Here is a 26220-nt window from a genome sequence, read left to right on the forward strand (position 1 = left end):
AGCGTCGAGCGGATCGCGGCAGGAGATGGGGACAATGCCACTAATGTTTTCTTTTCCCCTTCACAGGAGCGGAGGACCTGGCGGCGGAGGTGGCATCCGAGAACTGCGCCTGAGGAGGTGAAGAGGATCGCGGCTGAAGCGAGGGGAAGAGGAGCATGGCGGCAAGATGGGTAAGCGCTTCCCTGCGCACTCTGCAACATTTTTTTGGGTGCATTTGGCATATAAGACGCACCCAATTTTTCCCCCCTGTTTTGGGGAAGAAAAAGTGCGTCTTATATGCCGAAAAATACGGTAATTATTGGTTGAATTAAAATACAGTACTATAGTATACTTTATGTGCTTGAGTGTGACAATTTCTGATATAGTAAACTACTTTGCCCGGTCCCTTACTATAAAGGGATTGTACTGTGTATGGTTTTCGACCTAGGCTGCCTATGACAAGATTCTGGTGTGTGTATGGCAGCCCCTATCTGTCTCCTACACATCACCTAGCCTTCTGGGGTGCCGGATCATCTAGGCCAGTGATCTGCAAACTTGGCTCCCCAGCTTTTGAGGAACTACAAGTCCCACAATGCATTTGCCTTTATGAATCATGACTGTCAGATTCCTGCAATGCATTGAGGGACTTGTAGTTCCTTAACAGCTGGAGAGCCAAGTTGCAGAACACTGATCTAGGCTGAGCACAGAAGGTGGCATGGTTCTCCTTCTTACCCCTTCCATTCCATTCCATTATGTGCTGCACATTACCCCTCCTCCCCATTCCGTAGCAATAGTACGTCACTAGCCTCTAGGCTAGTAATCTATTTGTACATAACTCAGCTCTGAACTGTCCCTAGGGATTAAATCCCAAGACCCACAGGTGACAGTACCCATGCCCCCCCCCCCCCCCCCTCCCATCTCTCGTTCTTTGGGTCCCCTTTGTTCTCCCGCTGGCAGCTCTGTAAGATGTGCCACCCAAACGCAATTCACACTAAGTGGCCCAACTATGTATGAGTGGCCCCGTCCACACACCCATTTCAGTCATGCTCTGGAAGCATTCTGCGCAACTCATGTTCGCATCCCACATTTTACAGAGCCACCAGCAGAACGGAGAGCACCCCACTGGAAGAACCCATAGGTAAGTAAAAGGCTACAGGTTTAAGGGCTCTTTCACATTAGACAACGTGTGCAGGAGCCTTTCTCCTGCACGCGTTGTCTGCCTGCGGCGTGCCGTCGGGTATCTGCGGTGCGACGCAATGAGCGGCGGTAGCTGGTAATTAAACCCGACGGAAAACACCGGCTCGCGGGTGCGGTAGTAAAACCGCGCCCGGGTGCGTCGGAACCGCAACGCATCGAAACGCAGCGTCGGGTGTGAAAGGTAAAATGAAAGTCTATGGACTTTCATCTTACCTTGGTTAACGCAAACATTAGCCGTTTGCGTTAACGCACAACATCTGCCCTAATGTGAAAGAGCCCTAAGCTTACACTTAAAGTTCAGGTGTGCTTTAAGTGTAAGCAGTCTTCCTGTTCCAGATGGGACAGACAATTTGTAATATCTTGCTTAGGTGTAACAGCTTTAACCATGTCAAGATTCCAGCCACCTTACTTTATAGCACAAATTAGACATAAGATTGCTATAAAAAAAGCTCCAGTATGTGAGAACACAGTAGGATAGTCAGGCTGTGCCTATACTGCCCTCAGAAGGGACAAGTGTTTATATGAGAACTGCTGTGGCAGTTAATTCACTATGAACATAGATAGCTTGAGGGCTTGTTTCCACTGTTGTGGTGCGGAATCGCCTGGATTCCACCGCTGATGAAATCGCATGCGGATGCAATTCCCCATGCGGTTTTTGCCGCGAATTCGCATAGGTGAGGGTATATGCGATTTTAACCATGTCACTGCCTGTGTGAATTTACATTGGTACCTATGCGAATTCGCATGCAAATTCGCGGCAAAAAACGCATGGGGAAAACGCATGCGATTTCCCTATTAAATACATTCGCATGCATTCCACTCTCAGGCGAATTCGTTGGCTCTTTTGTGCGTTTTTTCACCGCTCAAAAAAACGCACATCACCAACGCAACAGTGGAAACAGGCCCATCCACTTGCATACCATGTGCGAATCCGCATGCGTTGGACGCTAGTGGAAACGAGCCCTCAGTCTGCATGATCAACCTATCCTCTGGGGCACCACAAGCATTACTCAGTGGCCAAAATAGAAAAGTGCTCCAAGAAAATAAAAATAAAAGCACTGCTTCTGATCAGCCCTTTTTTTTTTCCTCATGCCCAGACCATAATTCAAGAGGTTAAAAAAAACAAAAACATACAAAGTATGACCAACTAAATTGTTCTATCCAATTACACGTTTTAATTCATGTGTTTTTGGATGATAGAGTCCGTTTAAAGAGTTAGTTGTTTGAGCTAGAGCCATTCATGGAGCGTTGTAGGTGGCGTGTCGCTGGTTCATGGGATTCTCAGGAGACTTCATCCATTCTTTCTTCAGAAGTTGTTTGAGCTGTGACAGCCTCATGTTAGGATTCTCTTGTTTAAGGCGTGGCATGTTTTCCTCCTCATAGGCTGTAAAGGCAGCTTTCATACGACGCTCAGGGTGGCGGTCCAATTCCTTACCAACACTTTATGAAAGAGAGAAATATTAAGGTTATGTAACACTTAAGTGATATTTAGATCCCAATTCCAGTCACACCTTAGTTATTTTTAGATAGAATTAAAAAAAAAAAAAAAAAAAAAGCATTAAATCTTGCATCAGGTTGTTTGTTCCTGCTGTCGTACTCTTATTAAGATTTTCCCTCACTTCATAAAACCGTGGCCTTTAAAAAGAGAACCCAAAGCGTAACAGAACTGAAAATTTAAAAAGCATATTTTTCTGAACCAGTGCTCCTAGTCGATTAAGCTGCTTTTTGCCATCCCATGTCGCTCCATTGACCCGCCAAAAAAAAAAAAAATTACGATGACAGCACGTCAACAATAGTGCACTAGGGGGCATGAGCTCTGGGCATGCACAGTAGGTCCTCTCATGCAATTTGTTTTACTGCGCCTGAAGCTGGCTGCGCAAGGGCCATTCCTGATACCAGAGTTGGCGTTATGAAGGAGTCCCTCTCCTGTGAAGCACACCCATTACAGTACAAAGCTGCTGACAAGCTCATAGTATGCAATTTCGGGAGGCAGTGCAGTAGCCAGAGAAAAAAGCAGGAAGGACACAGAGGTATGTAATGGATTGCGCAAAAGGTGGATCAGCGCAACACCAGGCCGCCTCCGAATGGCCTCCATCAGAGATGCGCTGAGCCCCCCCAGGAACTACAAACGCACCTTGAACCCAAACAGAAGCTCTGCATATACACCAAAAGCATGGCTGTTAAGTGGGAGCAGCTGACCAAAAACGAATTACATTAGTACATAGCAAGGAAATGAGCAGCGCTACTTAAAAACAGACTAGTGCCTACCTGCAAAAGAGTGCAAGCCCCACTTGTGGGGTCGAATACACACCGAGCATACACATGACCTGTCTACCACTAGAGGAGGATGTTGGTTTCCATTAACAGCTTGCATGCAACCTATTAAGTACTCGTCCCTCCCACTGCGAAGAAGTCAATCCTCCATGGGAGGGCCTAACACTAACTAAATCCTAACCTATGTATATGCATAGCTTGGGTGCGGCTAATCAAATAAAATCGAAAATTGAAAATTGCGCAAAAGGTAGATCAGCGCAACACCAGGCCGCCTCCGAATGGCCTCCATCAGAGATGCGCTGAGCCCCCCCAGGAACTACAAACGCACCTTGAACCCAAACAGAAGCTCTGCATATACACCAAAAGCATGGCTGTTAAAGAGAACCAGAGATGAAGCACCCTCATGTATTTTATTACATTTATCAGTGGGAACATGAAAGTAAACACCTACCCTGATTTTAGTTTCATTGTTATCTGCTTAATTAGTCTATTAGCAACTGTGATAAGAATGCACCGACTATTCAGTCGAGGTTTGACCTGGAATCATTATAGCTGAGTCACTCTTCTGTGTAGTCTTTTCAAGCCCAAGCCTTCCCCTCTCCTGGCTTAGATTTCCTGCTTTGCATACTGAGCTGTGATGACATGGTAGAGGCTGCTGCTCCTGAGAGAGAAGCTCTGTGGCTGTAATATGATCCCTGTGTGCTCTGTGTGCACTAGATACTGATAATAACGGCAGTTTCATTCCTATGAGAGACACATCCTACAGGCAGATATCATACCAAAATGAAAGCACATAGATGAAAGGCTGCATTTAGCCTAGATAGCAGCATAGTCTCATATAGCCTAGACAGCACATCCAGAACACCTGATAACCCGGAAGGAGAAGGGATATGAGCCTGTGGCCATATTTGATTTTTCCTGGAGCAATAATGGATAAAAAACACTAAAAAAGGCACACCAGAGCGGCAAAATTATCAGGTAGAGCATTTATTCTTTACAAGCTATCAACTGATATGTTTATTTTGTGTGAAACGTTCATCTCTGGTTCCCTTTAAGTGGGAGCAGCTGACCAAAAACGAATTACATTAGTACATAGCAAGGAAATGAGCAGCGCTACTTAACCACTTCCCGACCGCCTAACGCACAGAGGCGGCCGGGAAGTGGAGCCCTGAAGGACCGGCTCACCCACAGAGGCGGCGGTCCTTCTAAGGGCATGGGCGGAGCGATCGCGTCATCCGTGACGCGATCCTCCGCCGGCGCCTGTCACCGTTCGCCCGCCGCAACATCCCGCCGGCTATACGGAAGCGCCGGCAAGATGTTAACCCCGCGATCGCCGCATACAAAGTGTATAATACACTTTGTAATGTTTACAAAGTGTATTATACAGGCTGCCTCCTGCCCTGGTGGTCCCAGTGTCCGAGGGACCACCAGGGCAGGCTGCAGCCACCCTAGTCTGCACCCAAGCACACTGATTTCTCCCCCCCCTGCCCCAGATCGCCCACAGCACCCATCAGACCCCCCCTGCCCACCCCCCAGACCCCTGTTTGCACCCAATCACCCCCCTAATCACCCATCAATCACTCCCTGTCACTATCTGTCAACGCTATTTTTTTTTTATCTCCCCCCCTGCCCACTGCCCCCTCCTGATCACCCCCCCACCCCTCAGATTCTCCCCAGACCCCCCCCCCCCAGAGTACTGTATGCATCTATCCCCCCTGATCACCTGTCAATCACCTGTCAATCACCCGTCAATCACCCCCTGTCACTGCCACCCATCAATCAGCCCCTAACCTGCCCCTTGCGGGCAATCTGATCACCCACCCACACCAATAGATCGCCCACAGATCCGACATCAGATTACCACCCAAACGCAGTGTTTACATCTATTCTCTTCTCTAAACACCCACTAATTACCCATCAATCACCCCCTATCACCACCTGTCACTGTTACCCATCAGATCAAACCCTAATCTGCCCCTTGCGGGCACCCAATCACCCGCCTACACGCTCAGATTGCCCTCAGACCCCCCCTTATCAATTCGCCAGTGCAATATTTACATCTGTTCTTCCCTGTAATAACCCACTGATCACCTGTCAATCACCCATCAATCACCCCCTGTCACTGCCACCCATCAATCACCCCCTGTCACTGCCACCCATCAATCAGCCCCTAACCTGCCCCTTGCGGGCAATCTGATCACCCACCCACACCAATAGATCGCCCGCACATCCGACATCAGATCACCACCCAAACGCAGTGTTTACATCTATTCTCTCCTCTAAACACCCACTAATTACCCATCAATCACCCCCTATCACCACCTGTCACTGTTACCCATCAGATCAGACCCTAATCTGCCCCTTGCGGGCACCCAATCACCCGCCTACACGCTCAGATTGCCCTCAGACCCCCCCTTATCAATTCGCCAGTGCAATATTTACATCTGTTCTTCCCTGTAATAACCCACTGATCACCTGTCAATCACCCATCAATCACCCCCTGTCACTGCCACCCATCAATCACCCCCTGTCACTGCCACCCATCAATCAGCCCCTAACCTGCCCCTTGCGGGCAATCTGATCACCCACCCACACCAATAGATCGCCCGCACATCCGACATCAGATCACCACCCAAACGCAGTGTTTACATCTATTCTCTCCTCTAAACACCCACTAATTACCCATCAATCACCCCCTGTCACTGCTAACTATCAGATTAGACCCCTATCTGCCCCTAGGGCACTGAATCACCCGCCCACACCCTCAGAATGCCCTCAGGCCCCAGCCCTGATCACCTCGCCAGTGCATTGCTTGCATCTATTCCCCCCTCTAATCACACCTTGAGACACCCATCAATCACCTCCTGTCACCCCCTAGCACACCTACCCATCAGATCAGGCCCTAATTTGCCCCGTGTGGGCTCCTGATCACTCGGCCAAACCCTCGGATCCCCCTCAGACCCCCTTCCGATCACCTCCCCAGTGCATTGATTGCATCTATTTTCCCCTCTAACCGCCCCCTGAGACACCCATCAATCACCTCCTGTCACCCCCCTAGCACTCCTATCCATCAGATCAGGCCCAATACAACCTGTCATCTAAAAGGCCACCCTGCGTATGACCGGTTCCACAAAATTCGCCCCCTCATAGACCACCTGTCATCAAAATTTGCAGATGCTTATACCCCTGAACAGTCATTTTGAGACATTTGGTTTCCAGACTACTCACGGTTTTGGGCCCGTAAAATGCCAGGGCGGTATAGGAACCCCAGAAACAGACCCCATTTTAGAAAAAAGACACCCCAATGTATTCTGTTAGGTGTATGACGAGTTCATAGAAGATTTTATTTTTTGTCAAAAGTTAGCGGAAATTGATTTTTGTTTTTTTTTCACAAAGTGTCATTTTTCACTAACTTGTGACAAAAAAATAAAATCTTCTATGAACTCGCCATACACCTAACGGAATACCTTGGGGTGTCTTCTTTCTAAAATGGGGTCACTTGTGGGGTTCCTATACTGCCCTGGCATTTTAGGGGCCCTAAACCGTGAGGAGTAGTCTAGAAAACAAATGCCTCAAAATGACCTGTGATTAGGACGTTGGGCCCCTTAGCGCACCTAGGCTGCAAAAAAGTGTCACACATGTGGTATCGCCGTACTCAGGAGAAGTAGTATAATGTGTTTTGGGGTGCATTTTTACACATACCCATGCTGGGTGGGAGAAATCTCCCTGTAAATGGACAATTGTGTGTAAAAAAAAAAATCAAACAATTGTCATTTACAGAGGTATTTCTCCCACCCAGCATGGGTATGTGTAAAAATACACCCCAAAACACATTATACTACATCTCCCGAGTACGGCGATACCACATGATTGGCACTTTTTTGCAGCCTAACTGCGCTAATGGGCCCAAAGTCCAATGAGTACCTTTAGGATTTCACAGGTCATTTTTGTTTCAAGACTACTCCTCACGGTTTAGGGCCCCTAAAATGCCAGGGCAGTATAGAAACCCCACAAATGACCCCATTCTAGAAAGAAGACACCCAAACGTATTCCGTTAGGAGTATGGTGAGTTCATAGAAGATTTTATTTTTTGTCACAAGTTAGCGGAAAATGACACTTTGTGAAAAAAAACAATTAAAATCAATTTCCGCTAACTTGTGACAAAAAAATAAAAACTTCTATGAACTCACCATACTCCTAACGGAATACCTTGGGGTGTCTTCTTTCTAAAATGGGGTCATTAGTGGGGTTCCTATACTGCCCTGGCATTTTAGGGGCCCTAAACCGTGAGGAGTAGTCTTGAAACAAAAATGACCTGTGAAATCCTAAAGGTACTCATTGGACTTTGGGCCCTTTAGCGCAGTTAGGGTGCAAAAAAGTGCCACACATGTGGTACCGCCGTACTCAGGAGAAGTAGTATAATGTGTTTTGGGGTGTATTTTTACACATACCCATGCTGAGTGGGAGAAAGATCTCTGTAAATGTACAATTGTGTGTAAAAAAAATTAACAAATTGTCATTTACAGAGATATTTCTCCCACCCAGCATGGGTATGTGTAAAAATACACCCCAAAACACATTATACTACTCCTGAGTACGGCAATACCACATGTGTGGCACTTTTTTGCAGCCTAACTGCGCTAAGGGGTCCAAAGTCCAATGAGCACCTTTAGGCTTTACAGGGGTGCTTAGAATTTAGCACCCCCCAAAATGTCAGGACAGTAAACACACCCCACAAATGACCCCATTTTGGAAAGTAGACCCTTCAAGGTATTCAGAGAGGGGCATGGTGAGTCCGTGGCAGATTTCATTTTTTTTTGTCGCAAGTTAGAAGAAATGGAAACTTTTTTTTTTTTTTTCCACAAAGTGTCATTTTCCGCTTACTTGTGACAAAAAATATCTTCTATGAACTCACTATGCCTCTCAGTGAATACTTTGGGATGTCTTCTTTCCATAATGGGGTCATTTGGGGGGTATTTATACTATCCTGGAATTCTAGCCCCTCATGAAACATGACAGGGGGTCAGAAAAGTCATAGATGCTTGAAAATGGGAAAATTCACTTTTTGCACCATAGTTTGTAAACGCTATAACTTTTACCCAAACCAATAAATATACACTGAATGTTTTTTTTTTTAATCAAAAACATGTTTGTCCACATTTTTCGCGCTGCATGTATACAGAAATTTTACTTTATTTGAAAAATGTCAGCACAGAAAGTTAAAAAAATCATTTTTTTGCCAAAATTCATGTCTTTTTTGATGAATATATTAAAAAGTAAAAATCGCAGGAGCAATCAAATAGCACCAAAAGAAAGCTTTATTAGTGACAAGAAAAGGAGCCAAAATTCATTTAGGTGGTAGGTTGTATGAGTGAGCAATAAACCATGAAAGCTGCAGTGGTCTGAATGGAAAAAAAGTGGCCGGTCCTTAAGGGGTAGAAAGCCCTAGGTCCTCAAGTGGTTAAAAACAGACTAGTGCCTACCTGCAAAAGAGTGCAAGCCCCACTTGTGGGGTCGAATACACACCGAGCATACACATGACCTGTCTACCACTAGAGGAGGATGTTGGTTTCCATTAACAGCTTGCATGCAACCTATTAAGTACTCGTCCCTCCCACTGCGAAGAAGTCAATTCTCCATGGGAGGGCCTAACACTAACTAAATCCTAACCTATGTATATGCATAGCCTGGGTGCGGCTAATCAAATAAAATCGAAAATTGAAAATTGCGCAGAGCTTCTGTTTGGGTTCAAGGTGCGTTTGTAGTTCCTGGGGGGGCTCAGCGCATCTCTGATGGAGGCCATTCGGAGGCGGCCTGGTGTTGCGCTGATCCACCTTTTGCGCAATTTTCAATTTTATTTGATTAGCCGCACCCAGGCTATGCATATACATAGGCTAGGATTTAGTTAGTGTTAGGCCCTTCCATGGAGGATTGACTTCTTCGCAGTGGGAGGAACGAGTACTTAATAGGTTGCATGCAAGCTGTTAATGGAAACCAACATCCTCATCTAGTGGTAGACAGGTCATGTGTATGCTCGGTGTGTATTCGACCCCACAAGTGGGGCTTGCACTCTTTTGCAGGTAGGCACTAGTCTGTTTTTAAGTAGCGCTGCTCATTTCCTTGCTATGTACTTATGTAATGGATTGCCTAACATGCCTCTGTGTTCCAATTATCATGACTAATTTAAGTGTCACAAAATCTGTATGCAGTTTGACAAGAAATCCAGCCTGTACCTGCCCTTGCAGAAAGTTGAATTACCTACCTTAAAACAGCAATGGCATCTTCAACAGTTCGTGCTTCCACTTCCCCTTCTTCTAACACACGGAGATTTATGTTTTCTTCTAGTGGCATTTCTAAGTGGGTCTTGGGTTTTTCAACTTGTCCTAAAAGAAAACAACAAGTATGTCATGTTTGAGAACATGGATCCAATCTGCCAATGGTATGGAATTGTATGGAATGCTCACCTTTCTGGCTTTCTTCTTTCTGCAAAGTTTCTTCTATCTGAGCTCTTGTCACCTTAGCAGGTGGTGCAGGTTTGGGCTGTCTGGCCTTTATTTTAGCATCTTCCTCTTCTAGCAGACGCTGGCTTTCCTTTTTCCTATCCAGCTGCTCCAGACGACGCTTTTCCTTCTCCTCCTGACAAAGACACAATGGGGTACAAAGTTGAAGCTAAACACCTTTACATTTTATTTTTCTCTAATCTTTCACCGCATTTCGAATGTGCATATTTGCAAAATTTGAAGAAAAAAAATTACTTCTCACTAGCAGCAGATGAATCTGAAAATGATTTTTTGATCTGCGACAATCTAGGCAATGAAGTAGTACAGTCAATCCCAATTTATGCACCTGAACAATATATCCAAATTACGGTCAATCTATTGGCCCTCATGTTAAGATTGTACAGACAGATTGCACAGTATTTGGCCAGCCTTAAAGGGAACCTTAACTGAGAGGAATATGGAAATACCAGTTGCCTGGCATTCCTGCTGATGTCTTTAGCTGCAATAGTATCGGATTCACACACCTGAAACAAGTATGCAGCTAATCCAGTCTGATTTAAGTCAGAGCACCTAATCTGCATGCTTGTTGAGGGTCTGTGGGTAAAAGTATTAACTTTCCTGGCGGTAAGCCCGAGCTGAGCTCGGGCTATGCCACGCAGGGGGATTTCTCAGGCCCTGCTGGGCTGATTTGCATAATTTTTTTTTTTGTACAAGCAGCTAGCACTTTGCTAGCTGCCTGTACTGCCCGATCGCCGCTGCTCCGATTCACCGCTACCCGCCCCCCCCCCCCCAGACCCTATGCACTGCCTGGCCAATCAGTGCCAGGCAGCCCTGAGGCGTGGATCGGGACTCCCCTTGACGTCACGACGTCATCCTGCCCGTCGCCATGGCGACAGGGGAAGCCCTAATGGAAATCCCGTTCAGAACGGGATTTGCGGACGGGCTTGATCGCCGGAGGCGATCGAAGAGGGTGGGGGGATACCGCTGCACAGCGGCTGTCATGTAGCTAGCACTTGGCTAGCTACATGATTTAAAAAAAAAAAAAAAAATTAAACAAAAAATAGTGCTGCGCTGCCCCCTGGCGGTTTTAATTGACCGCCAGGGAGGTTAAGAGGCACAGGATCAGCAGGAGAGACAGGCAACTGGTATTCCTTTAAAAGGAAAAATCCATATCCTTCTCAGTTTAGGTTCCCTTTAAGCTGGCCATACGCTGGTCGATGTGGCCTAACAGATAGATCCCGCTCAGATCATTATCCAATCAAAGAGGGATCTATCTGATAGAATACCTCCCCACACTAGACACAGATTTTCAATATATTGCAGCATGAAATCTATTGAACATCTATGCACACTGCCTGCCGGGACCCCAGGTCTCCCAGGGCCATGTAGAGTAGTCAGTAAATCACCTGTCTGTTGCACATCTTTCCGCTAACAGGCTCTCCTTACGGTCTCTTCTCTTCCAGGGCCTAAGTCATGTGAAACACTAGAGGCCAAACTCTAGAAGCACTGTTGTATGTACTTTACATGACCACTAGAGGTCTCTAGTGTTTGACCTGTAACGTGCTGTGGCACAGGTTCCCAGGAGAGAAGAGATAGGAAAAAGAACATGGTGGTGGATATAAGACGTGCAGCCAACAGGTGAGAGTAAGGTCCGCTGCTACGTTGGTCGCAGCAAAAATTGAACGTCACTAGTGACGGGCTCCCAGCCCATCATTGATTGAGCTAAATCTTCCACCAAGCCCGATCACCCAGATTGACTGATTTCGGTCAGAAACAGTAAATCGGAAATTGTTAGCTGCATTGATTTCTAGTAGATTTGATAAAATGGCAGGATATCAGTGCAAAACAAAACAAAAAAAAAAACAACCGGTTTATGGCAACCTTTACTCATACTAGTTTAAAAGGAACTAAGCACCAGGAATTATGTTTTCCTTAAATAAACCTTAATGGAGTATGGTGTCAGGAAGGGATGGGGGGCGGGGGCATGGGTAAGGGTGAGCCTCACTGCTTACCTACAGGGTGCTGCTCCTGTAGCCCCCGCTCTGTATTGGATCTGCCATCTTCTCAAAGACCAGCCGCATAAATACCATTGTTTATCTTATCAGTTTATTTTCACAAGAATGAAGTTTTTGTGGCTCTATATGGGACAAGGGTATCGGCCATACTCATGTTCAGGTGGGTTGTTTGGACACACCACTAAATATTATACATAAATAGCTCTGCTGCATGTAGAAAAAACATAACCATCATCCCCATGGCACTGCATGTCTCCCCAGCTGCTTCAATAGCTTCCCTTTCTATCGCAGTAAGATCTGGGGTCTGACTGCTGCAGGAGCTCCACTGTCTGCCTTTGTATATTCCTCGGTCCAGCCATAGTGCAACACAGCCAGCAGTTCAGGAAGTAATGTGACTTTCTCATATCAAGTGGGATCCGAAACATACACAGGCAAACAATAGAGCTACTGTAGTGGTCTGAACCTCCAGCTCCGGTGGCCTGGAATAGCTGCAGTAGTCTTAGATATTGTTATTTTTGCATACACTGTTGAGCTACTAATTTTTATTGTAACATTTAAAGCCAGATTGCATAGCCTAATCAAATTTGGTATGATAGGGACCCACTGACCTCACTGGGCTCCAAGCAACTGCTTCAAGTGCCTTATGGCAAATCTGGCTTTGTGCAAAAAGCTGTCAAAGGCACAGCCTGAACGTCCTGGAATGAGCAACACTGTTTTTTGTCTAAGGTATGGATTTGTGCTGTGTGCCCAAGCAGGAACAAGGGTGTACAGACTCTTCCCTTTGGAAAGCAATGGTCTGTTATACATGTATATTGGTGTGCTGCCATCTGATCTGGGGAAACAATCCAGCAACTCAGTGTCAACAGCACCTAAAGCAGTCTGATAGTAGTCAGTCTCTAATCTTATCACAATTGTTTATTAAAAGTCTACCTGTACGAGTAACAGACAATTAGTAATTTTAATACAGACTGTTGGAAAGAATAAACAAAGATCACACAGATTGCAGTATATGGTCGGTCAGAACTGTGCACATAATCTCATAAGTCTCAGGACAAAACAGCCAGGTCACCTGGGACTGGGGGAGTGGCATCTACACAAAGACTGAAGAAGGCAGGGTGGAGGACTGGTATATAATGTACACCTAATGCTGAAGCATAGGTAATGGAGCAGCCTTAACCCTCCTGGCGGTTTGCTAAAAATCCGCCAGGGGGCAGCAAATCCGTTTTTTTAATTTATTTTTTTCTTTTTCATGTAGCGAGACAAGGTCTCGCTACATGATAGCTCAGCGGCATCCCCCCAGCCCCTCCGATCGCCGGAGGCCCCGTTCAAAGAACGGGATCTCCTCGAGGGCTTCCCCCGTCGCCCGGGTGGGATGACGTCATCGACGTTGTGACGTCATAGGGGACTCCGATCTACCCCACAGCGCTGCCTGGCACTAATTGGCCAGGCAGCGCACGGGGTCTGGGGGGGGGGGCCGCCGCGGCGCGACGGATAGCCGCAGCAATTGCATTAAAAACGCAGCTAGCAAAGTGCTAGCTGCGTGTAGCAAAAAAAAACAATTATGCAAATCGGCCCATCGGGGCCTGAGCGGTGCCTTCCGCCGGCATGAGCACGGGCTTACCGTTAGGGAGGTTAACCCTCATATATACAAGGACTGTTGCCCGCTGGGATCGGAATTCCCTTGACCCTGTTAGCGGTAACCCTGAGTCAGGCTCGGGACAAATCTGCAGCTCAGAGCGGTAACCCTGAGCTGGATCCATGTGAGGTGTATAATGTGCAGGGCTGCTGCAGATCTATCTAGCGGTATTTTTTTTAGGGTCTGAAACCTTGTGGAAAAATGTCACCGCTTTTAGACAAAATCTGCAAGCAGGGAGGATTTAAAGGACATATGAGGTGAAAAAGTAAATCAATCTTTACTTACCTGGGGCTTCTTCCAGCCCTTAGAAGTCTTCTGGGTCCCTCGCTGCAGCTCCCCATTAGCTCAATCCCTCGGTCTATGGTTCAGGGCCCAATTCTGTCCAGACCTGTCACTTGCCTCCAGGTCAGAGAAGAGTTCTATTGATATGGAGGAGAGAGGTGGGACTATGGCACGTAGCACAACATAGCAACATGACAGGGTGAGTAATGCCTTTCGCCTGTGCTTGACAGAGACAAGCGATCCACAAGACTAATTTCTTGAGAACACAACTCTGGACTATTAGCAGATATCGGTTTTGACAGGCTGCTTTGGCCCTCTAGCGTGTGTAGAAGGCTTTTAGCCCAAAAAGATACATGGGCCAACCCTATCATGGCCATTGTGTACACTACATAGAGTGATAAGGTTACATAAATACTCTTCAGTACATCCTTACCTTCCTATGCTCTTTGCGCAAAACATGCTTGTCATCATCTTGCCAAAACGCATCTTCCAGAGCCTGCTGACGTTTTGCGTCAGCTACAGCTTTGGCCTCTGCCTTCCTGGCACGGGCAGCAGAAGACTTGGTGTTTTCACCCTGAAACTTTTTGGGCATCCCTCAGCTGGAAGAAAAAAAAAAAAAACAGCAAACTTTAACTTAATCATCTACAGGGCTTTAAAGGCCCATACACACGGCATACAAATGTCTGTACAGATACGTGCTGAGGGATGGTTTGTGAGATAGTTCGTTCGTATATACACCTCAAAAGACAAAGACTGTCGGCAGACACGGCTATGTTTGAGCGATTCAACTGGTGAATCACTTGTGATTTTTGTCTCACAAACCGTCAATTAGTCTGTTGGTGTACTATCATGTATATGTTACGGCCAAAACCAGAAATCGGACAATTCTAGAATTAGCCGGCTGTTTCTAGAACTGGCCGATTTGACGTCGGCCAAACTCCAAAATGCTGGGAATTTCTGACATTGGCCGGCCAGTTCTACAAATGGCTAAAGTCAGTCGGTCAAAGTCCAAAACGCAGAAATTTTAGAACATCCTGAGCCCTGTCTAGCACCATGAATGGCACTCGGAACTTCCTCTCTGCTCTGAAATACACACAACAGCATAGTAATCTTTTTAAAGAAAAGCATTTCTTAGTTACAGCTGATGCAAATCCTGCAATAAATCTGCAGTGTGTCTACATCCTGCTTTCTTGGGAGCAGACATATTGTTAACATCCTATGCTTTTAAATTATCTGCTCTGCTGTGGCAGTCAGGTGACAGAAGAAGAGATCAAATTACAGTGGTGATTAGTCACAGATGAGGGGGGGATGCATGGCTGGGGGTGACTTGTTGGGGGCTTTGCATTGCTGGGGGTGCTTTGCATGGTGGGGGGCTGTGCATGGCTGTGGGTGCTTTGGTGTGCACTTTGCATGGTCTGGGGGGGGGGCTTTGCATGGCTGGGGGGGTCTTAGCTGTGCTCTTTGCACGGTGGTGGTGTGGGGGCGGCTTTGCAGGGTGCTTCGCATGGCTGGAGGGTGCTTTGCTGTGCACTTTGCATGGTCCTGGGGGGGGGGGGGGGGGCTTTGCTGGGTGCTTTGCTGTGCGCTTTGCATGGTGGGTGGGGGGGGGGTGGCTTTGCATGGCTGGGGGGGGGTCTTTGCTGGGTGATTTGCATGGTGGGGGCGGCGGCTTTGCATGGCTTGGGGGTCTTTTCTGGGTGCTTTGCATGGTGGGGGGGGGGGAGGGTGACTTTGCATGGCTGGGCTTTGCTGGGTGCCTTTTAGGCTGGGGGTGCTTTGCTGGGCTGAGGGGGGGCTTTCCTGGAGGCTGCCAGCACTAGTACTCAGACCTCCAATCAGGGCGACCAGAGAGGTGGAGAGAGGCAGAGTGCACGCGCGCTACCCGTCCGGACCATACACTTCAATGCGGAAGTGTTCAATGATGTCACTTCTGCATTTAAGTGTATGCGTCCTGCAGGTCGCGTGAGCTGCTCTGCCTCTCTGCTTCCCCGGTCCAGTCGCCCTGATCTGAGGTCTAGAACGGCAGCGGGGGAGGAGCGGGGCTTCCTGGCTGGCGGTGGGGAGGGGAGAGCAGCTGGCGGGGGAGCGGTGACGGAAACGTAGGGACTTGGCCGGCCAAGGTAAGTCACAACGCGTTCTGGCCTGCCAAAGTCCAAAATTAACAGGCATTTTGTATATTGGCCAGATCAGCTGGCTACTTCGTGTTGTGACCGTCTAGAACCCGAAGTGGACAGACTTCGGGTTCTGGCCGTAACATATACAAATGTCTTCTACAGACAGCAGAGTCGCTACCATAGTACTACTACGATAAGTAGTCTGTGGCAGACAGCTTCCGTCATGTCTTCACTCTTTCTGTTGTCACATGTGTACAACTGTCAGTCAAAAATTGTCGCTGCCATAAATATGCTGTTGTCTCTTGTCTGTTTGTCATTGCCTCACAACTACAGACAAATGTATGCCGTGTGTATGAGCCTTAACCACTTCCCGACCGCCTAACGCACAGAGGCGGCCGGGAAGTGGACCCCGCAAGGACCGCCGTATAGACAAATGGCGGCGGTCCTTGTAGGGGCATGGGCGGAGCGTTCGCGTCATCCGTGACGCGATCCTCCGCCTCCGCCTGGCGCCGCAACATCCCGCCGGCCATACGGAAGCGCCGGCGGGATGTTAACCCAACGATCGCCGCATACAAAGTGTATAATACACTTTGTAATGTTTACAAAGTGTATTATACAGGCTGCCTCCTGCCCTGGTGGTCCCAGTGTCCGAGGGACCACCAGGGCAGGCTGCAGCCACCCTAGTCTGCACCAAGCACACTGATTTCTCCCCCCCCCTGCCCCAGATCGCCCACAGCACCCATCAGACCCCCCCCTGCCCACCCCCCAGACCCCTGTTTGCACCCAATCACCCCCCTAATCACCCATCAATCACTCCCTGTCACTATCTGTCAACGCTATTTTTTTTATCCCCCCCCCCCTGCCCCCTCCTGATCACCCCCCCACCCCTCAGATTCTCCCCAGACCCCCCCCCCCCCCATGTACTGTATGCATCTATCCCCCCTGATCACCCGTCAATCACCCGTCAATCACCCCCTGTCACTGCCACCCATCAATCAGCCCCTAACCTGCCCCTTGCGGGCAATCTGATCACCCCCCCACACCAATAGATCGCCCGCAGATCCGACATCAGATCACCTCCCAAATCCATTGTTTACATCTATTCTCTCCTCTAAACACCCACTAATTACCCATCAATCACCCCCTATCACCACCTGTCACTTTAACCTATCAGATCAGACCCTAATCTGCCCCTTGCGGGCACCCAATCACCCGCCCACACGCTCAGATTGCCCTCTGACCCCCCCTTATCAATTCACCAGTGCATTAATTACATCTGTTCTTCCCTGTAATAACCCACTGATCACCTGTCAATCACCTGCCAATCACCTATCACCCATCAATCACCCCCTGTCACTGCTACCCAACAATCAGCCCCTAACCTGCCCCTTGCGGGCAATCTGATCACCCACCCACACCAATAGATCGCCCGCAGATCCGACATCAGATCACCACCCAAGCGCAGCGTTTACATCTATTCTCTCCTCTAAACACCCATCAATCACCCATCAATCGCCCCCTATCACCACCTGTCACTGTTACCCATCAGATCAGACCCTAATCTGCCCCTTTGCGGGCACCCAATCCCCCGCCTACACGCTCAGATTGCCCTCAGACCCCCCCTTATCAATTCGCCAGGGCATTATTTACATCTGTCCTTCCCTGTAATAACCCACTGATCACCCATCAATCACCCCCTGTCACTGCCACCCATCAATCACCCCCTGTCACTGCCACCCATCAATCACCCCCTGTCACTGCCACCCATCAATCACCCCCTGTCACTGCCACCCATCAATCACCCCCTGTCACTGCCACCCATCAATCACCCGCTGTCACTGCCACCCATCAATCAGCCCCTAACCTGCCCCTTGCGGGCAATCTGATCACCCACACCAACAGATCGCCCGCAGATCCGACGTCCGATCACCTCCCAAGTGCAGTGTTTACATCTGTTCTCTACCCTGAACACCCACTAATTACCCATCAATCACCCCCTGTCACTGCTACCTATCAGATTAGACCCCTATCTGCCCCTAGGGCACTCAATCACCCGCCCACACCCTCAGACCCCAGCCCTGATCACCTCGCCAGTGCATTGCTTGCATCTATTCCCCCCTCTAATCACACCTTGAGACACCCATCAATCACCTCCTGTCACCCCCTAGCACACCTACCCATCAGATCAGGCCCTAATTTGCCCCGTGTGGGCTCCTGATCACTCGGCCAAACCCTCAGACCCCCTTCTGATCACCTCCCCAGTGCATTGATTGCATCTATTTTCCCCTCTAACCGCCCCCTGAGACACCCATCAATCACCTCCTGTCACCCCCCTAGCACTCCTATCCATCAGATCAGGCCCAATACAACCTGTCATCTAAAAGGCCACCCTGCTTATGAACGGTTCCACAAAATTCGCCCCCTCATAGACCATTTGTCATCAAAATTTGCAGATGCTTATACCCCTGAACAGTCATTTTGAGACATTTGGTTTCCAGACTACTCACGGTTTTGGGCCCGTAAAATGCCAGGGCGGTATAGGAACCCCACAAGTGACCCCATTTTAGAAAAAAAAGACACCCCAAGTTATTCTGTTAGGTGTATGACGAGTTCATAGAAGATTTTATTTTTTGTCAAAAGTTAGCGGAAATTGATTTTTATTGGTTTTTTTTCACAAAGTGTAATTTTTCACTAACTTGTGACAAAAAATAAAATCTTCTATGAACTCGCCATACACCTAACAGAATACCTTGGGGTGTCTTCTTTCTAAAATGGGGTCACTTGTGGGGTTCCTATACTGCCCTGGCATTTTAGGGGCCCTAAACCGCGAGGAGTAGTCTAGAAAACAAATGCCTCAAAATGACCTGTGAATAGGACGTTGGGCCCCTTAGCGCGCCTAGGCTGTAAAAAAGTGTCACACATGTGGTACCGCCGTACTCAGGAAAAGTAGTATAATGTGTTTTGGGGTGTATTTTTACACATACCCATGCTGGGTGGGAGAAATTTCTATGTAAATGGACAATTGTGTGTAAAAAAAAATCAAACAATTGTCATTTACAGAGATATTTCTCCCACTTAGCATGGGTATGTGTAAAAATACACCCCAAAACGCATTATACTACTTCTCCTGAGTACGGCGGTACCACATGTGTGGCACTTTTTTACATCCTAAGTACGCTAAGGGGCCCAAAGTCCAATGAGTACCTTTAGGATTTCACACGTCATTTTGCGACATTTGGTTTCAAGACTACTCCTCACGGTTTAGGGCCCCTAAAATGCCAGGGCAGTATAGGAACTCCACAAATGACCCCATTCTAGAAAGAAGACACCCAAAGGTATTCCGTACGGAGTATGGTGAGTTCATAGAAGATTTCATTTTTTGTCACAAGTTAGCGGAAAATGACACTTAGCGGAAATTGATTTTAATTGTTTTTTTTCACAAACTTGTGACAAAAAAATAAAAACTTCTATGAACTCACCATACTCCTAACGGAATACCTTGGGGTGTCTTCTTTCTAAAATGGGGTCATTAGTGGGGTTCCTATACTGCCCTGGCATTTTAGGGGCCCTAAACCGTGAAGAGTAGTCTTGAAACAAAAATGACCTGTGAAATCCTAAAGGTACTCATTGGACTTTGGGCCCCTTAGTGCAGTTAGGGTGCAATAAAGTGCCACACATGTGGTATCGCCGTACTCGGGAGAAGTAGTATAATGTGTTTTGGGGTGTATTTTTACACATACCCATGCTGGGTGGGAGAAATACCTCTGTAAATGACAATCTTTTGATTTTTTTTACACACAATTGTCCATTTACAGAGGTATTTCTCCCACCCAGCATGGGTATGTGTAAAAATACACCCCAAAACACATTGTACTACTTCTCCCGAGTACGGCGATACCACATGTGTGGCACTTTTTTGCACCCTAACTGCGCTAAAGGGTCCAAAGTCCAATGAGTACCTTTAGGATTTCACAGGTCATTTTGAGAAATTTCGTTTCAAGACTACTCCTCATGGTTTAGGGCCCCTAAAATGCCAGGGCAGTATAGGAACCCCACAAATGACCCCATTTTAGAAAGAAGACACCCCAAGGTATTCCGTTAGTAGTATAGCGAGTTCATAGAAGATTTTATTTTTTGTCACAAGTTAGCGGAAATTGATTTTAATTGTGTTTTTTCACAAAGTGTCATCTTCCGCTAACTTGTGACAAAAAATAAAATCTTCTATGAACTCACCATACTCCTAACGGAATACCTTGGGGTGTCTTCTTTCTAAAATGGGGTCATTTGTGGGGTTCCTATACTGCCCTGGCATTTTAGGGGCCCTAAACCGTGAGGAGTAGTCTTGAAACGAAATTTCTCAAAATGACCTGTGAAATCCTAAAGGTACTCATTGGACTTTGGGCCCCTTAGCGCACCTAGGCTGCAAAAAAGTGTCACACATGTAGTATCGCCATACTCAGGAGAAGTAGTATAATGTGTTTTGTGGTGTATTTTTACACATACCCATGCTGAGTGGGAGAAAGATCTCTGTAAATGGACAATTGTGTGTAAAAAAAATTAAAAAATTGTCGTTTACAGAGATATTTCTCCCACCCAGCATGGGTATGTGTAAAAATACACCCCAAAACACATTATACTACTTCTCCTGAGTATGGCAATACCACATGTGTGGCACTTTTTTGCAGCCTAACTGCGCTAAGGGGTCCAAAGTTCAATGAGCACCTTTAGGCTTTACAGGGGTGCTTACAATTTAGCACCCCCCAAAATGTCAGGACAGTAAACACACCCCACAAATGACCCATTTTGGAAAGTAGACCCTTCAAGGTATTCAGAGAGGGGCATGGTGAGTCCGTGGCAGATTTCATTTTTTTTTGTCGCAAGTTTGAAGAAATGGAAACTTTTTTTTTTTCACAAAGTGTCATTTTCCGCTTACTTGTGACAAAAAAATAATATCTTCTATGAACTCATTATGCCTCTCAGTGAATACTTTGGGATGTCTTCTTTCCATAATGGGGTCATTTGGGGGGTATTTATACTATCCTGGAATTCTAGCCCCTCATGAAACATGACAGGTGGTCAGAAAAGTCAGAGATGCTTGAAAATGGGAAAATTCACTTTTTGCACCATAGATTGTAAACGCTATAACTTTTACCCAAACCAATAAATATACACTGAATGGGTTTTTTTTTATCCAAAACATGTTTGTCCACATTTTTCGCGCTGCATGTATACAGAAATTTTACTTTATTTGAAAAATGTCAGCACAGAAAGTTAAAAAAATCATTTTTTTGCCAAAATTCATGTCTTTTTTGATGAATATAATAAAAAGTAAAAATCGCAGGAGCAATCAAATAGCACCAAAAGAAAGCTATTAGTGACAAGAAAAGGAGCCAAAATTCATTTAGGTGGTAGGTTGTATAAGCGAGCAATAAACCGTGAAAGCTGCAGTGGTCTGAATGGAAAAAAAGTGGCCGGTCCTTAAGGGGTAGAAAGCCCTAGGTCCTCAAGTGGTTAAGAGATATATCCAATCCACAAACTGCAAGTCATTTTAATCTATATCAAGGCAAACTGTTTGTGTTTTTGTTTTTGTTTTTTTTTTTAACTTAAAATTGATGTAGGGAAAAAACATGGGTACATTAACCCTCTCTGCCGCGGTCAATGCCCTATGAACACTCCAGGATATATTTACTTTTCGCAAAACTGTCCCAGAGTGTTGTGTCATCCCACATCTGCGGGTGACAAAGCAGGGCCCATATGCTGTACAGATGTGTTTCTAGGCAACAGCCAAGCAATGCTTTTTGTGACTATGAAGAAAAGTGAAGGGCTAACAGTGCGGCACAGGATGAAGTGTCTTGGCCGCCAATTGCCGCTTAAAGATTTGGCATGCTGGATCATTAAATGATAGCCAAGGTAAAGTTTTTTGCACACATGAAGTCCATACTTCTGTTTCCCCCCACCAGGCTTAGTTTCCCCGCAATCAGTCCCGGACTAGGCCCTAACCACTAGTGGTTGGCGACCTTTGAACCAGATATTTATCTGCCGCGCATGCATAGGGAAACAGTGCACAATATCAAGGACACTGTAAGGGGCACAACATAATGGCCACTAAAGGAGAGCACATCACAGGCCAATACAAGTAGTTATACATATTTAAACGTGTTTTAAAAGGAACCCAAGGTGAGAGAGATATGGAGGCTGACATGTTTATTTCCTTTTAAATAATGAACATTGCCTGGCTGTCCTGCTGATCCTCTGCCTCTAATACCTTAAGACAAAGACCTTGAACAAGCATGCAGTTCAGAGGTCTATGACAAATCTAACAAGATTAGCCGCATGCCTGTTTCAGGTGTGCGATTTAGACCCTACTGACCAGAAAGATCAGCAGGACTGTCAGGCAACTAGTATTGTTTCAAAATAAATAAATAAGGCAGCTACCATATTTCTCACGCCTTGAGTTCCTTCTAAAGGCAGCACTATAAGCGGTGCTATAAATGGAAGGTCACTATACAGGGAGTGCAGAATTTTTAGGAAAGTTGTATTTTTGAGGAATAATTTTATTATTGAACAACAACCATGTTCTCAATGAACCCAAAAACCTCAATATCAAAGCTGAGTATTTTTGAAAGTAGTTTTTAGTGTGTTTTTAGTTTTAGCTATTTTAGGGGGATATGTGTGTGTGCAGGTGACTATTACTGTGCATAATTATTAGGCAACTTAACAAAAAACAGATATATACCCATTTCAATTATTTATTTTTACCAGTGAAACCAATATAACATCTCAACATTCACAAATATACATTTCTGACATTCAAAAACAAACCAAAAACAAATCAGTGACCAATATAGCCACCTTTCTTTGCAAGGACACTCAAAAGCCTGCCATCCATGGATTCTGTCAGTGTTTTGATCTGTTCACCATCAACATTGCGTGCAGCAGCAACCACAGCCTCCCAGACACTGTTCAGAGAGGTGTACTGTTTTCCCTCCTTGTAAATCTTACATTTTATGATGGACCACAGGTTCTCAATGGGGTTCAGATCAGGTGAACAAGGAGGCCATGTCATTAGTTTTTCTTCTTTTATACCCTTTCGTGCCAGCCACGCTGTAGAGTACTTGGATGCGTGTGATGGAGCATTGTCCTGCATGAAAATCATGCTTTTCTTCAAGGATGCAGACTTCTTCCTGTACCACTGCTTGAAGAAGGTGTCTTCCAGAAACTGGCAGTAGGACTGGGAGTTGAGCTTGACTCCATCCTCAACCCGAAAAGGCCCCACAAGCTCATCTTTGATGATACCAGCCCAAACCAGTACTCCACCTCCACCTTGAGTCGGACTGGAGCTCTCTGCCCTTTACCAATCCAGCCACGGGCCCATCAAGACTCACTCATTTCATCAGTCCATAAAACCTTAGAAAGATCAGTCTTGAGATATTTCTTGGCCCAGTCTTGACGTTTCAGCTTGTGTGTCTTGTTCAGTGGTGGTCGACTTTCAGCCTTTCTTACCGTGGCCATGTCTCTGAGTATTGCACACCTTGAGCTTTTGGGCACTTTAGTGATGTTGCAGCTCTGAAATATGGCCAAACTGGTGGCAAGTGGCATCTTGGCAGCTGCACGCTTGATTTTTCTCAGTTCATGGGCAGTTATTTTGCGCCTTGGTTTTTCCACACGCTTCTTGCGACCCTGTTGACTATTTTGAATGAAACGCTTGACTGTTCGATGATCACGCTTCAGAAGCTTTGTAATTTTAAGAGTGCTGCATCCCTCTGCAAGCGATCTCACTATTTTTGACTTTTCTGAGCCTGTCAAGTCCTTCTTTTGACCCATTTTGCCAAAGGAAAGGAAGTTGCCTAATACTTATGCACACCTGATATAGGGTGTTGATGTCATTAGACCACACCCCTTCTCATTACAGAGATGCACCTAATATGCTTAATTGGTAGTAGGCTTTCGAGCCTATACAGCTTGGAGTAAGACAACATGCATAAAGAGGATGATGTGGTCAAAATACTCATTTGCCTAATAATTCTGCACTCCCTGTATATGGAGGCACTGTAACAGGTGGAGTATTATAAAATATAAGTAACAAAGTAAATCTGAAGTGTACTGGAAAAAAAAAAAGTTACCTATGGAGGGAAGGCTCCGGGTCCCATAGAGCCTTTTTGGTACTCCCTCCATAAAGGCCTGGTGCACACCAGAGGAGTTTTTCTGAGCGTTTTGAGTTTTTGAAACGTCCTGCTAATGTTATCCTATGTGCCTGGTCTAAATGCTCTAATATGAATGGTGTATACTGCAATAGGTATAGCGGAAAACATGGATCCCTTTAAGTTGAATCTCTCGTTCCCCCTTAGCAGGACCCAGAGCCGGGACAAGGTCCTCCAGCACCAAAGGCTGAGATACCAAAGTGCGCCACTCCATCCCTCTTACCCCAGCCATCACACACTGATTGCTATTAGACTATAAAAGGCACCTGAGGGCCCCCAACACCTTATTCTCTCGTTATCTGGCTTGCAGACACTGCCATGTATCCTATTTTCTTTTTTCTCTTTGTTTCAAACACAATAGGGGAATGATAGAGAGAGTTGTGCACCCCCTCCTACACTGCGCCGAGGCTGGAGCCTCCCTCGCCTCTGCAGGACCCAAGCACACATAAGGAAGGTTAATGATAGTGTGTCATGATAGGGGCGGAGGTTGGGAAAATAGGGATTACTAATCATCTAGAACCCACCCCCCCCCCACCCCAATATGGGGTTTGCCATCTTCCCCATGGAGCAACAACACCTTCAAGCAGTGTTGCATTCTCCCAGACAGCACAATGCACGCTGGGTGATGTAGTCCAAGTACATCTTCCGGACGGGAGTTGTACTCAAATCGACAAACATCACTGCCAGAAGATGTAATGCACTCTGCAGCAGTCAGAAACATGTGACACCATCATGGAAGCTTAAAAGTGTACCTGAGATCACAACAAAGAAAAAATGTATACATACCTGGAACTTCCTCCAGTCCCCTTCAGGCTAATCAATCCCTCTTGATCCACCCGGATCATATGGTAGAAGCTTCGGTATCTCCGCAAGTCAGGGCCAGTCAGTGCAGTTGCAGTTCAGCCACACACACACACTTGTGCAGAATGCTCCTGTCCATGCATGCGCAGTACGCCCAACTTGGAGATGCCAGGGCTTCTACCAGACAATCCAGGGAGTGGAGGAGAATGGCAAAGGACCGATTAGGCTTAAAGGAAAGGTTCAGGGAGGGTGGGTAAAAAATAAAAATCAATTTCCACTTACCTGGGGCTTCCTCCAGCCCGTGGCAGGCAGGAGGTCCCCTCGCCGCCGCTCCGCAGGCTCCCGGTGGCCGACCCGACCTGGCCAGGCCGGCTGCCAGGTCGGGCTCTTCTGCGCTCCAAGGCCCGGAACTTCTGCGTCCCACGCCGGCGCTCTGACGTCATCGGACATCCTCCGGGCTCTACTGCGCAGGCGCAGAACTACTGCGCATGCGCAGTAGAGCCCGGAGGACGTCCGATGACGTCAGAGCGCCGGCGTGGGACGCAGAAGTTCCGGGCCTTGGAGCGCAGAAGAGCCCGACCTGGCAGCCGGCCTGGCCAGGTCGGGTCGGCCACCGGAGACCACCGGGAGCCTGCGGAGCGGCGGCGAGGGCACCTCCTGCCTGCCACGGGCTGGAGGAAGCCCCAGGTAAGTGGAAATTGATTTTTATTTTTTACCCACCCTCCCTGAACCTTCCCTTTAAGGGGGCTTTGTTGTGATCTCAGGTTTACTTTAAAGGACCAGGGCCGGAGCTACCATAGGAAAAAATAGGCAACTGCCCCAGAGCCTGTAGTGGCCCCCAAGGTGTCCCTCCCCATGTTAACTGTTGCTCCCCAGGGTCTCTGCAGAGTCTTTTAAGTTGGGAGGTGATTGGGGGAGGGTCAGCAGCCAGCTCTGGGGCCCAGGAGGGAAGTTTGGCTGCAACAAAGGGCCTCAAATAACGTTTTATGGTCGGGGGTGTCTGTTGGAGGGCCCCAGGCTAATTTTGCCCTAGGGCCCAACTGTTACTTGAACCGGCCCTGTAAAGGACAACTGTAGTGAGAGGTATATGGAGGCTACCATATTTACTTCCTTTTAAGCAATACCAGTTGCCTGGCTATTCTGTTGATCCTCTGCCTCTAATACTTTTTAGCCATAGACCCTAAACAAGCATGCAGCAGATCAGGTGTTTCTGACATCATT

The 26220-nt window shown here is 47.0% G+C and overlaps 1 protein-coding gene across 2 annotated transcripts in view; it reads right to left on the minus strand.

The window, feature by feature from the left end:
* Nucleotides 1–2328: 2328 nt before the first annotated feature.
* Nucleotides 2329–26220, minus strand: part of CCDC124 (coiled-coil domain containing 124) — a 25382-nt gene continuing 1490 nt past the window's right edge. For both annotated transcript variants that reach the window (XM_068242746.1, XM_068242745.1), the window contains exons 2-5: nt 14317–14482; nt 9915–10086; nt 9713–9833; nt 2329–2616 (exon numbers count right to left, since the gene is read on the minus strand). In XM_068242746.1, coding sequence (XP_068098847.1) covers nt 2415–2616; nt 9713–9833; nt 9915–10086; nt 14317–14475 — 654 coding nt within the window. In that variant the 5' untranslated portion in view covers nt 14476–14482 and the 3' untranslated portion in view covers nt 2329–2414. The remainder of the gene's footprint in view (nt 2617–9712; nt 9834–9914; nt 10087–14316; nt 14483–26220) is intronic.

Source organism: Hyperolius riggenbachi, chromosome 6, assembly GCF_040937935.1.
Source record: "Hyperolius riggenbachi isolate aHypRig1 chromosome 6, aHypRig1.pri, whole genome shotgun sequence".
Classification (NCBI taxonomy): Eukaryota; Metazoa; Chordata; class Amphibia; order Anura; family Hyperoliidae; genus Hyperolius; species Hyperolius riggenbachi.